The sequence below is a fragment of the Euprymna scolopes genome, chromosome 36 (assembly GCF_053919585.1).
Source record: "Euprymna scolopes isolate OS-2025 chromosome 36, ASM5391958v1, whole genome shotgun sequence".
Classification (NCBI taxonomy): Eukaryota; Metazoa; Mollusca; class Cephalopoda; order Sepiida; family Sepiolidae; genus Euprymna; species Euprymna scolopes.
The window spans coordinates 58,543,717-58,557,455 of record NC_136517.1 but is presented as its reverse complement, the minus strand read 5'-3'; the positions used below and the strand labels follow the sequence as shown (position 1 = coordinate 58,557,455).

The 13,739-nt window shown below is 35.6% G+C and overlaps 1 protein-coding gene across 3 annotated transcripts in view; it reads left to right on the top strand.

Moving 5' to 3' along the window:
• The window catches only part of LOC145260527 (uncharacterized), a 502,535-nt gene that overhangs the window by 481,074 nt on the left and 7,722 nt on the right, over nt 1-13,739 (top strand). For 2 of the 3 annotated variants that reach the window (XM_080118723.1, XM_080118721.1), the window contains 2 exons: nt 1,253-1,471; nt 6,163-6,508. In XM_080118723.1, the coding sequence (XP_079974849.1) occupies nt 1,253-1,471; nt 6,163-6,508 (565 nt within the window). The remainder of the gene's footprint in view (nt 1-1,252; nt 1,472-6,162; nt 6,509-13,739) is intronic. The other variant, XM_080118722.1, reaches the window with a different exon arrangement.

Genomic DNA, 13,739 nt, shown 5'->3' with positions numbered 1-13,739 from the left:
AATGCGGGACACCCACCTGCTGGTATATAATCATGAAAAAAGTGCTCAATCTCATCCAGAGAATAGCTTCTTCTCTTTGTATCCTTTTGTCATGTACTTCTTTTTTGTTTTAGGCAATTACATCGACTTTTTATCTGTTTTTAAGTAGGATTACTGTATCTTTTATTTTCGAAATTGTTGTGGAGATATCGATGTTGCCCATGAAGTTGACATATAATAATGAAAAAGTGATCAGTACCCTTAGTATTGTTGTGTTGTGGGTACATATTGAAAAAGATGGCGGGTTCATATCAGAGACACATTAATGGAACATGTATAACGGGAACTCAGAACAGATGATGATGATAATGAGGGAGACATTTATAACAGACTGGGATGATTCTTGGAGATTTCGTATTAATACGAGATGGGATATATGATGCAACAGTTCTTTACACATATAGAGGAGAGGAGATTCATTATTATGATGAAGGAGGCACATTACTTGTAAGGGGGGGTCATACAAAAGTTCGTTTATAGATGAATATACAAAACACATTTACCTTTTCGGTTGTAAGGACGACAGGAGACAAACAGTTACAAATTATAGATGATTTCTTTATTCCTCAACCGGCCGATTGGTGATGTCAGGAATTCAAGCCTTTTCGACTACATGATTTACCCTTCTCCCTTCGCTTCTAAGGGGCTCCCAGTCTCCAACTGCCTCTATCACTGTGTGAGATCTTCTCTGATTATCTCCTTTGTTTATGACGTCAGGAGTGTGGTTCCCAACGTGACTAACTTCCACGTGGATTTACATATGTCTGTCCAAACACACTTTTGGCAACAAAGAATTCCCAATTCTAATTGTTTAATATCTAACCTATTTTTAAACAATACTTTTTAACTCACATTGTCCATTCTTTTAACATATTTAATATCCAATTATTCTAAAATAATGGACAATCGCTTTTTTCCTGACATAAATAACATTTAGTTATTTCTAAAAGAATTAACAATCGACTGAATTCCTAAGATTCCAATTATCCATTATCTTTAACACTTGCCTATAGGGTTCGATTCTAGCCTTTTCCTGATATCATTTTTACTTATCTAGTCTGCCTTCCTACTTACATGAAAAGGGGACAGCCCTTCTCCTGCAACAGTATAGCAGGTGTGTCCAAACGGAAATTCATATTGACCCGGCAACGCCGAGTATCCTTGCTAGTTTTATATGAAAGATAATCTCCTTGCATATCTATATCTGTTCTAGCAGCTGGAAAAGAAGTACAGTTTTTACTACAGAAAGCCATGCTACGAGATGAAACGACGCCAGGTGAACCTCATGTACCGACTCTGCCAGAAGAATCAAGACCGTGCCCAAATCTCTATCTTCAACAACCCTCTTCCAAATCTCAACATCGGTCAGAGTGCGGGAGACTCGGCAGTTGCCCGTTATATACCAAATTGTCACTTATCTTCATATGCTCAGGTAGATATATTTCATTATTATAATTTTTCTCTGTTTTTTTTACATCATTTTTTTTTTCATTGTGCACAAATGTGTCCGGCCAGTGCAAAAGTGTTTGTTGATTTAAATTTTCACCTTGAAAATGAAAAACTGTTTTTTGAAATCTTTATTAACAACCTTTGCTTTCTATAATTTGATTCCATCTGTCAACTACCACTTCTTTAATACCAATTAGATTCATATTTCACATCTAGGTTTTGATGTGAAATATGAATCTAATTCCTGTTCAATCTTCTCGTGATGTTAACCTATGGCCATCTAAGTGATTTTTTAATTCTTAAAATAAGTGATAATCTGAGAGAACTAGGTGAAGAGAATATGCAGGACAAGATAAGATTTTCCAACCAAATTTTCCAAGGAGATCTTTGATCAGTAGTGCTGTGTGAAGATGAGCATTATCATGATGGAAGATTACTCTACTTTTGTAGACTAAAGAAAGTCGTTTTCAGGTCAACATGGATAAGGATATTGCATAAAAATATGAATGATGCTTTAATAATTTGAAAGCAAAAGTTATCTTGGTGATTTGTTTTAAGTTTGAATATAAAATAAATATGCATAAAATAAATTTACAATTTAAAACACATCATTTTGATAAATGCATATATTTTAATTGCAGTCAACATCAATTTCCTAATAGAGTGTTTTCTGCAATTATCATTCTTTTATTTATAGACTAGGCGAGCGTTGCCCGGGTGTTTGGAGGTGTAAAAGAAAAAAAATAGTTTTGATAGGCAGGTAGGCTCGAACCCGAAGGTGAAAAAAAAAAGAATGAGTTCACACAGGTGCGTAAATTTAATGAAGTCAGACATCACGCCACAGGGGAATGAAATCCACACTTAACTTTGGCTGCAAGCCAGTTTTTTGGAGTTTGTTTCCCAAAGATATTGGGGGAAAACCAGCTACCCATAAAAAGGGGAGTGTCCAAATGAATAGTAATTGTCAGATATGGCGGGTTTTTAGCGCATTGATCAAAGCTGATTGCTTTCTAGATGTCCCTAGCAGGAAAGCCAAGGAATTGCCTTTGCATCGATTTCACTTCATTTATACAAAAAACGCCAACAAACACGCAACAGAACGGAATAGCGCGAATTTTATAAAAGTCAATCAAAATAAATCTAGACACGACGTCCCTTCGCAAATCATAGATATTATGATCTAGGGAGCATATAAAAAGTTCTAAGACATAGTACCCCCCCCCCGGAGAACCGGGGCCCTGCTTTTGCCTTTTATATATATAGATTATTTTTAATAACCCTACGTTGCCCAGGATCCATTACACTAAAATTTGTATTCTAAATATTTCTATGCTCTATCAGTTCAGTGCAAAAGTTTTTGCCGGTTAAAATTTCATTTTAAAAGTATAATTTGATTCAACCTGTCAACGAGTTTATAAAATTCTTTAGGTTTTAATGTGAAATATGAACCATGTCCAGTCTCATCTCGTGATGTGAATCTCTAACTGGTTTTGCAATCCTTGAAATGTGATAATCCGAGGAAGCTAGGTCGGGAGAATATGCCAGATGGGGCAAGATTTTCAAACCGAATTCTCCTACAAGATTTTTGTGCAGTAGTGCCGTCTGAGGAAGATTATTATCATGATGGAAATCTTTGGTCAGTAGTGCATTGTGAAAATGAGCATTATCATGATGGAAGATGACTTTACTTTTCTCTGCATTGGAGAGGGTAATTTTCGGGTCACCATTGGTGAAAATATTGCATTAAAATATGATGCTTTAAACAGTTATAAATTCATCATCCTGATTTGTTTAAGTAATAATAATATGCATAAAATAAAGTACATTATCCTTCTATAAACCAGCAAAACTTTTGCACATAGTATCTGCATCTAATATCTGTATCTAATATCTGCATCTAATATCTGTATGAGGTATCTGTAACAACAGAGTCAAATTTTTGACGGCTGAGAAAGAAACGTTTGTGTTAGAAATTTTTCCAAAATATTTGAATCGCTAGTCACAGAACTCTATCTTTCTCTTCCCTTAGACTCGGTTTGGTTATTTTGTTTCATGGAATATCAACTTTTTACGCGTTATTTAATGTCGAATCCGGTCATTTTGATAAAAACTTTGTTTATGTTTCAAGTTCTTTATATCTTCAAATATTTATTCGTGGTGTTTGGTTTGGTTGTTTTGTTTTATGATATACCAACACTTTTATGGTTTTTAATGCCGAATCTGATCATTTTTATAGAAGTTTCTATGCTTCAAGTTCTTTACATCTTCAAATATTTATCATTATGTTTGCTTTGGTTGTAGAGGAGAATTGTTGTTGTTTTATTGTTTTTTTGTTTTTTTTTACTTTGCAAAACATGATTGAGTTTTGCAAAGGAAAAGGAAAAAACAATAAAATCAATGTTTGGTGCCTTTTAGGTCAAGAATCCGGTATCTTTAGACAGCCTAATATAGTAGTATTAGTTAGAGTCGGACCACCAAACTGAAAAGATGTTGTTTTGGTTTTGTCTTCTTTTAACAGATTTCATTTGTCCTGACTCATATTATCGATAGTCCCTACCCATTCTCTACTGGCGTATATTTTCGTTATCACTTCTTAACAACTAACACCCCTGTGCATCAATTCTAAGTTAATGATGAGTTCAAACGGGTAAAGATAATGTGATAAAAATTAATGTATGTTTTTTCCAATAATATTTAACAAGGAATCATTTCCACTTAAAATCTGTTTAGTACAGCACATGTAATCTGAAGAAAAACATGAAATGTGTAAATATGCTACAAGAAGCGTGATTTTTACAAAATGGAGTCTTACAGAATGCTTCTATTTTGTTCTTTGTATTGCTCAAGACAAAAAAAAATATAAAAACTTCTATTTTCCATATTATTATGGAATACTAAATTGCTTTTAAACATTCTTAATGTCATAATCTTAAAAAATATAAATATATTTTCGCCTATCATTTACCTAGTTCGGTTATACATCTTCTGAGCAACCAGCTCAGCACTAATATTTGTATCACACTTTCTCGTTCAAGTCCTTAAACACATGTACAGCATCTCTTTTACATTGAACTAAATAAATGACCCTGATCAGTACCAGACGGGCGACCAATTTGGGAATACCATGAACTGTATGTAGGGGGACGTTGACACCTCCTTGCAAGAGTTGCAAAAACCTAACGCCGTCATTTCTCCTAATGGGGATATACATGCATTTGGGGACCATTTGTGAATTCCGTACTCCCATGAAACTTTCTTCTTTGGAGGAAGCCAGTTAAACACACCTGGGGTTAATGCTGCTAATAAATGTTTGTCTTGTTTTTGTTAAACCTTATTTGATCATTTCCTATCATTATTACATTCATTTCGAGCTTCAGAGGATTTTTCCTTTCAACTTCAGAATTAAAACGCATCGTTTATAATCACCTACAGTGGCTAGATGGCCGTCTTTCTCTCCAAATGCTGTGGATAGACATACGACCATCTCATACATTCACGAGTCTATGGTCGTTATAGAAGGTCACTTTTACTATTTTTGTAAATAATTGAAAGCATTTAGTATTGTAACCTGTGACTTTCTAAATCTCAAAACCCTACTGTATGCCCACCTCCTTTTTTATGACATCGTTAGGTCATCTCAGGTCCGGAATAACTGAGTCATACAATTGTTACCAAGTAATCCCATTTTGGTTTCGCTTAGTCTTTGGCATCGTTGTTGTTGTCATTGTTGTCGTCATCGTCATCGTCATCATCATTATCATCATTATCCAATTTCAGTACTCAGGGTGTTGCAAGCGTCTCAGAATCAAAGGTGGGTAACACCATGCTTGCTCTCTATGTGGTTCTAACCAAAAGATTGATGCCGGTGCATTTATATCACTTCTTATACAGGTCTTCTTCCGTTCCTGGTGCTACCGGATCAGGCTGTCTGAAGATACTGGATTTCTGACCTAAAATGCACTAAACCTTCATGTTATTTTTTCCCCTTTCCCTTTGCAAAACGAAGTCATGTTCTGCAAAGTTAAAAACAAAAACAACAATTTTCCTCGGCAAAACAACCAAACTAAGCATCATGAATGAATATTTGAAACATAAAGAACTTGAAGCATAAAACTTTTCCCAAAATCACTGTATTTGGCAGTAAATGAAAATGGTTGGTATGTGGTAAAACAAAACAACCAAACCAAATTCCATAAATAAATATTCAAAGATATTTTTAAAAAAGGGGGGGGGCCTAAAACTTTTTTTCTAAAATTACTGGATTCTTCACTAAATAAACTAAAAAGAGTCGATATGCGGTGAAACAAAACAACTAAACCAAACTGCTTCGATCTACCATGTTTATATCTACCATGGCTATCCAGGCGTGTTATGGAGTTGATGTAAAACATGGGATGCTGTATATTGCTGAACCACTTGAGGTGCTAAGCATGCAAACTTTTTTGAGAGGGTGGGTCATCATCCATAATTTCACCAACATTGGAGATGATGTCTGACTTTTGTGGCAGACTTAGAAGAAAGGTGAACCTGTGTTGTGTACAAGAGCACAGATGGGCTGATTAACTATTACCAAATCAGATCTGTTTTCTGAAGAGCAAAGACTTTCACAAATTATCATTTAATTGACTAAAACTACCACTTCTTTAATACCAATCTTTTCATTTCTATTTGCAGAATTCTTCATATTTCAGAGATAAAAGTGAGATGCTGGAATTGATTTCGGAGAAGAATGCTCTTCCTGATGTTGAGGAAACCTTCCTTACAGAAAGCCAGGTCCTTGAAGAGACAAATGCAAGGGGAGATAATAGCCTTGGTCGGCAGAACTCAATTTGCAAATCTCAGGAGATATTGTCCGATCTTTCAGACCGATCCCAGTATGGCTGCAAAATACTTTATCTTTCCCATCTTATAGATTATGAGGGCGATTTCTCATCACACTTGCGAAAAGACTCTAATGCTCCAAAATTTCTTGAACCTTCTAAAGAAATTGACATCAAATTTAGCAGAGAAGCCTTGGAAGGTGAGTATTGCCCATATAGTTTTGTGACTAATATACTCAATCATGACAAAGAAATTTCACGTGATGAAACAGTATTTTAATGGAAGCTATATTTTGTTGTATTCACTTACTATTCAAGCTACATTCAAGTCTGTTTTTCTCTTTTTGCAGTTCTTTAAAATACATTTATCAATCAATAGTTGGTCTTTTGTTTCTAATATACTTTTGAATTGATTATCCCTGTCAGTGTCTTCAAAAGCAAATTCAAGCAAGCAATTGGTCTATAATTTTCAACATCTAGCCCTTTAGCAGGATCTTTCATCATCATCATCATCATCATCATCATCATCATCATCATTTCTTGCTGGCAGCAACCGTTGGTCTTCTCTAGAATTTTAGTCGCAACAAACGTCCATATGGTTCCAGTACTTATTTCACACTTGCAGTGGAGATCTGTTTAATGTTCTCCCTCCTTGGTCTTTCCATTGCATTTGTACCTCCTCGATGTGCATATACTCAACATATAGCAACAAAATTCCACCCCTTCACTGTAGAGGTTCCTAAATGACAGAAAGCCTTCTACTCTAATAGCTTCTTCCCACAGACTGCTAGACTTTGGAATTCCCTCCCTGTTTCCTTCTTCCATGACTGCGTTAACCTGCAGAAGTTTAAATGTAATGTAAAAAGACATCTCGCTCATCTCTTCATATAGTGCCCTACTATACATGGTCCCAAATAGTATTCTCTTACAAATAATATGCATTGCTTTGAGTAAACAAGAGTTAAAAAAAGAAAAGAAAAGAAATGGCGATGTGACTTATTTCTTAATTTTCTGCAAGAATTAAATTAAACTTTGGTCATAACTGTTTTATACTTTTTAAAACAGGGATGGCAACCACCAGCCTGTGATACACATTTGGCCCTCAAGTTGTTTTTGTTTGACCCACTTATTTGACAGTTTAAATTTTACGATTCAATTAGTATTTTAGTAGCTGTTTGTCTATTATTCCTGTAGATAAATTGCTTAAATAAAATCGCATTTAAAACCTTTAAAAAATAAACAGCCTTTTGGAAAGTGGTATCAGTCTGAAAAAAATTATATACATTATATTTAATAGCATAAAACTGCATAGCTAATTGTTCTACTCTCTTCAAAAAGGTTGCCGTTCCATTGTTTAAAATATCTAAACATGAGAGTCTTTGAAATCTTTTTTTCTTCATTGTAGAGCATATATTTGAGATTACCTCCATGTGTGACACAATGATAAGCTCTCTTCTGGAGAGCTGGGGCTTTCCGCATTAATAAACCTTGTTCCAGACTTTTTCTGTACCTGCGGGGAGACACGCAGAGCCAGGTTGATGCACATTTCTAAATCTCAGTCCTACCAAATTTGGAGATTGAAAAGTTGCAGGTGCGATCTGAAATTGTTTATGTGTGCATAAGGTGGTAGATATCAGAATTTGTTAAACAATGACAATATTTCAATGTCTTTGTTTTTTACAATGTATGCATGTTTCTCTCTTTCTCTCTCTCCCTTTTTTCGTTCTTCCCTCTTTATAGCACTCTCTTTGCAAGAGAAGAATTTTATTGAACAGTTTTGCTGAGTATGTCGCATGGAACATGTATAGCAGTTTGAGCTGTGATCGCAGACGGCGACAGATGGGTCAAGAATGGGCCTCAAATGTAAAATGCTCCTTCGATGTTAAAATAAAGTAATTCTACTGTTATTTACAAAAAAAAAACAGTCTTTGTTTACTGTTTTATACAAGCGTTCAATTTCAGCAAGCAGTCTCTGCCATCAATGCGTATAAAACCTTGTCCATAATGACGGCAAAAAGACTTGGCGATAAGACCCACAGCAGATATTGCTGATGTCAAATCAATCCTATTGAACCTTTGATGTAAGAAACGTTTGTGTCGTATCAACCCCTTAGTCTAAATGCATATCATGTTTTCCCCCGAGGAGCTGGTTGCCATGCCAATGACCTAGTAATTGTTCCAGGTACGTCCTCACAACACGACAAACCAAGTTACACTCCTCAGCAGGTAATTTGATGTAGCCCTGTGCATTTCTTGAGGCACAACACTAATTTTTACATTGACATCTTTACAAACCACTGACCAACCCAAATATTTTTATATCACTAATAATAATCAGTCATAATGGGATTGACATTTAGAGCGACTTTTTATATTATTATGTAGTAATAATAATCACTAATAATAACCTCTTTACTTATACATATAGACATACATATATAAAGACGAAACGTTGATGAACACATAACTCAGTTTATATATATATATATATATATATATATATATATATATATATATATATATATATATATATGTAAAGTTATGAAGTGATGATGATGGCAACCTTCTGTCTAATAAGACAAAGGCATTCTGCATCTACTCTGGTGCGCAGTAATATCTGCTCTGGCTATAATGTTGAAGCTGGAATTGGCTCTACCAGTTGTTTGCATGTTCAAAATGCAGTTGTTTGTATAGTTCCTAGTGTACTACTTTCCTCACGCATTTGTATTTTGGGGAAGCTATATTTTTCTGAATTCACTTACTATGTGATTTACTGTTTCGTCTCTGCGTCCACAGAGTCTTAATTTGCTGTTTTCCTGATGTTGTTGCTGTTATTATTATTATTATTATTATTATTATTATTATTATTATTCCATTAATTTCAGTGTTGTGATTCTTTACATTGTTTTTTTTTTCCTCGCATCCTTACATCAATGCTAGTGAAGATAGTCCAAAAGTCAATTAGATGGAAAGCACCTGGCGTAGGATGTTTGCTAAGCCAAGCAGAACTGACTTCTGGAGTATGGTGATGTTGTATCTGATTCCCAAGGAGTTCAGCTGTTTCATAAGATCATCAGGAATTGAGCCAAGCGATGGAAGTTTTCTTTTTCCACAATCTAGCAATATCCATCCTCAGTTTCTGATAGTTCTGTAGTTTCTCATCCTTCTTGCCTGCTAAGTTGATGTCGTTTGGGCAAGCCACATAAATAATTTGGCATTCATTTGTCTTTTTGTTCACAATTACAATATCCGGTTTCTTGTGAGTTATCTCTCGGTTACACTGAATCATGAAATCCCAGAGAATCTTAACGTCCTCATTTTCCACTACCTCTTTTGGGTGATGTTGGTACTATTTGTATTTCAAAGTTTTAGCACAAACTCCAGCGCAAATGGCGACGTTTGTATTCTTTTTGAGCAAGTATAGAATACGCACTAACAATGTGCAACACTGTTTCAAGAGATATACCATACAACTTGCACTTATCAGAACAGTCCTTCCCATAGATGTTTTTATTGCATTTGTATTTAGTTCCTGTTCCTGAGCAGCAAATATAAGATTTTCTGTTTCTCTTTTCACGTCACCTTTTGACAGAAAATTCTACATGTCCTGACATTTTTGTATTTTAATATCTCACTCAAACTGACCATATAGTTCCATTCTTACCAACTCTAGCCAACTCAGCTTTGATTCTTTCCTTGTACTTCTGCTTATCTTCCAAGGAATCTTTATCTAGCTCTTCCTCTTTCACTACTGATGCAAGTAACACGTCATGGCTGTTAGCCAAGTAGTGGTGAACACTTCTAATCTCTCCCCTGACACATTCTTCAATTGCAAGCAGCCCTCTTCCTCCTTTCTTCTTTGTGATATACAGCCTGAGCAAATTACAATTTCGGTGAAGTGCTCCATACTTGACTAATAGTTTTCGTGTGGCTCTATCCAGATTTTTCATTTCTTCCTGTGTCGATCCTACAGAAGCTGCATTTTATCAGATTACAGCAACCGCCCATGAATTGATGGCTGACAACAGGTTCCTACCATTCAGTCTAGATTTCAGCAGCAGTTTGAGTCTCCTCATATACACCTCTTTCATTTTCTCTTTTATTTTATTGCAAAGGGTCATATCAAGTTCAAGCACCCCCAGGTACTTGTAGCCTTCTGCATCAGGATCTCCTAATCTTTTACCATTTGGCAAAATAATGCCTTTCATGGCCCCTCTCTTCCCTCGTTTAAGATTAACTTCTGCACATTTGAAAATTCCAAACTCCACGTTTATGTCTTCACTCCACTGCTGTACAGTTTGAACTAGAGAGTCAATTTCCTTTTTGTTTTGCCAAACAATTTCAGATCGTCTATAAATAACATGTGGCTGATCTTTGGTCCATTCTTCCTCAGTTGGTATCCCACCTTTGTCTGTCTTAGATACCGTGTCTGATATTGACTGCCCCCTAATAGTGTCAATCGTATGAGTGCTATTATGAATAGAAATGGTGAAAAGAATCTCCTTGGAAGATACCGTGTCTGATATTGACTCCCCCCTAATAGTTTCCCATCTGAAAAAAGGTTGGTTTCCCAAATGCTCATACTTTTCCCTATGAACTCAATTATATTTTCAGCCACGCCTACCATTTTTGACGGCCTGAGTACATATGAATGCGGCACCATATCGTAAGCTTTCCTCTAATCTATCCAAGCTATATTTAAGCTTGTTTTTCTCCTTTTGTAGTTCTTTAAAATATATTTATCAATTAATGGTTGGTCTTTTGTTTCTAATATACTTTTGAACTGATTATCCCTGTAAGTGCTTTCCAATAATTTTCAACATCTAACCCTTTAGCAGGATCATCATCATCATCATCATCATCATTTCTTGCTGGCAGCAACCGTTGGTTTTCTCTGGAATTTTAGTCGCGACAAACGTCCATATGGTTCCAGTACTTATTGCACACTTGCAGTGGAGATCTGGTTAATGTTCTCCCTCCTTGGCCTTTCCATCCTTTTTAACTCTTCATGACTTTTTTGCGTGGTATCAGGCAAAGCTAGTGCCACTTTTTATTATTATTATTATTATTAGTAGTAGTAGTAGTAGTAGTAGTAGCAGCAGCAGCAGTAGTAGTATTTACTCACTAGGAGTATTCACACAAGCCATTATCAAAGATTTTTTTTTTAGAATAATTTGTGGTATTCTCTAGAATATAAGTGACAACAAGTCTCCCCAGATTTCCAGTACTTTCCACCTTTTTCGATAATTTTTGCAGTTGAATTTGAGTTATCGCAACAGTCGCTTACCATTGATTTTTCATTAGCATCTTCGTTGAGATTTGAGTGGCAATAAGCCTCCCCAAAGTCCCAGTCCTCGTTGCACTCATCCAACAGAGGTCTAGCTAGTGCTTTCACTCCTCAGTCATTCTATCCTCCTTATTTTGTGTGGTGTCAGTTTATAGTGACACGCAAAAAAAAAGGATGGAGCGCAGGGGGGTTAACTTACAATAATGCAGTTTCAGTTTTCATGGTTCCATGTGATGTTCTTTTGTGTTTTACCTCTGTAGCATTTTCTGTATGTCCGACTTGCGCCTGTAGCTCATGTGTGTTAGTCTCTGCATTCAAGGGTTTTCTTTAATATTTCAGCCATTTTCTTTTCTGTTATCCATTGTATCTTATCAGTCATCTCTGATTCCAATCTCTCCCATTCTTTTTTCAAAGTTTTTTGGTATTGTTCCTAACTCTCCTACTATTAGTGGTGTTATCTTGACTTTTTCATCTTCCATATCCCTTTGACCTCTCTAGCCAGTTCAGTGTATTTGCTCCTTTTCTACGTCTCCTTGATCTCCACTCTGTGGTTTGCTGGAACGGCAAAATCTACAATCTGGCAGGTCTTTTCCTTCTTGTTAACTACGATAACATCCAGTCTCTTTGTTTGGATGGGTTTGTCCGTTTGTGTATCTATGTCCCATAGGATTTTGTGACTTTCCTTTTCAAGTACTGCTGGCGGTTTGTGCTTATATCATTTGTCTGGGTGTTCAAGATTCAGTTGTCTGCATAATTTTCAGTGTACTTTCCCACTTTATCGTGTCTATTTTTATATTCTTTTTGGGCTAGTTTGCTACATTCGCTTATCATGTGATTTATTGTTTCATCTCTTAGTTCACAGAGTCTGCATTTGGTGTTTTCTTGCATCTTGTCGATTCTTGCTTTGATGTGGTTGATTCTAATCATGTTATCTTGTGTGGCTGTTATTATGGATTCAGTTTCCCTGTTTAAGTTTCCTTTTTGTAGCCATGTACAAGTGTTTTCATTAGTCTCATCATTTGTCATCTTTATGAATTGTTCATGCAGTTGTTCCTCTTCCCATTTTTCTTTTCTCGTCTTATCGCTAGTTTCTTCTGTTTCTGTTTTGTTTGTTTGTTTTTTTTCAATGTCTTTTGCTGCAGTAATTATTCTTACAGTGTTCTGCATTATATATATTTCTAATTTGTTTTTTTTTGTCATTTACAGTGTTCTATATAGACTAGCCCTCTTCCTCTGTCTTTCCTTTTCACGTAGAGTCAGTCACTATCATCCTGTGGGTGCAGTGCATTATGCATAGTCATGAGTTTCCTTGTCTTCTGATCGAGATTCCTCATTTCTTCTTTGCTCCAACCTATAAATTGTCCAGAGTATCTACTAATGATACTGCCCTTGTGTTTATACCTTTAATTAGGTTTCTACTATATAGTTTAGTTTCAAGGAGTTTTCTTGTTTTTCTGAGGTATTTTTTTTCTAATTTTCTCTTTCATTTCTGTTGTTTTGGTGGTGCCTACTTCCAGAATGCCCAAATATTTGTAGCTATGTTCACCTAGTGCCCTCATTTCCATTTCATTGGGTAGTATCATACTTTCCGTTGCTTCCAGTTTTCCCCTTTTCATGATCAGCAGTGCGCATTTTTCCACACCAAATTCCATTCGGATATCCTGGCTGAAGATGCTAGTTGTGTTTATTAGCGTCTCTAGTTTCTTTTTTGTTTTTGCAAATAGCTTAATGTCATCCACGTACATTAGGTGGTTCATTCTTTCATCTGTATTAGTAAATTCGTATCCAGCTCAACATTTTCTTAGTCTATTGTTTAGGGGCATCATGGCTATGATGAATAGTAGTGGTGATAGGAAATCACCTTGGAAGATACCTCTTTGTATTTTAATCTCATTTATGTATTGTTCGTCAGCTGTCAGTTCAAGTCTTCATGTTCTCATTGCATTTTCTATTAAGTTGATAATCTTGCTTATTATTGTTATTATTATTATTATTATTATTATTATTATTGTTATTATTATTATTATTATTATTATTATTATTGTTTCACATGGAGCTTTCACACAAGTCATCAAAGATCTGATTGGAAACATGTGGTGCTCTCTGGAAGCTGAGTGACAACAAGTCTCCTCAGACGTCCAGCT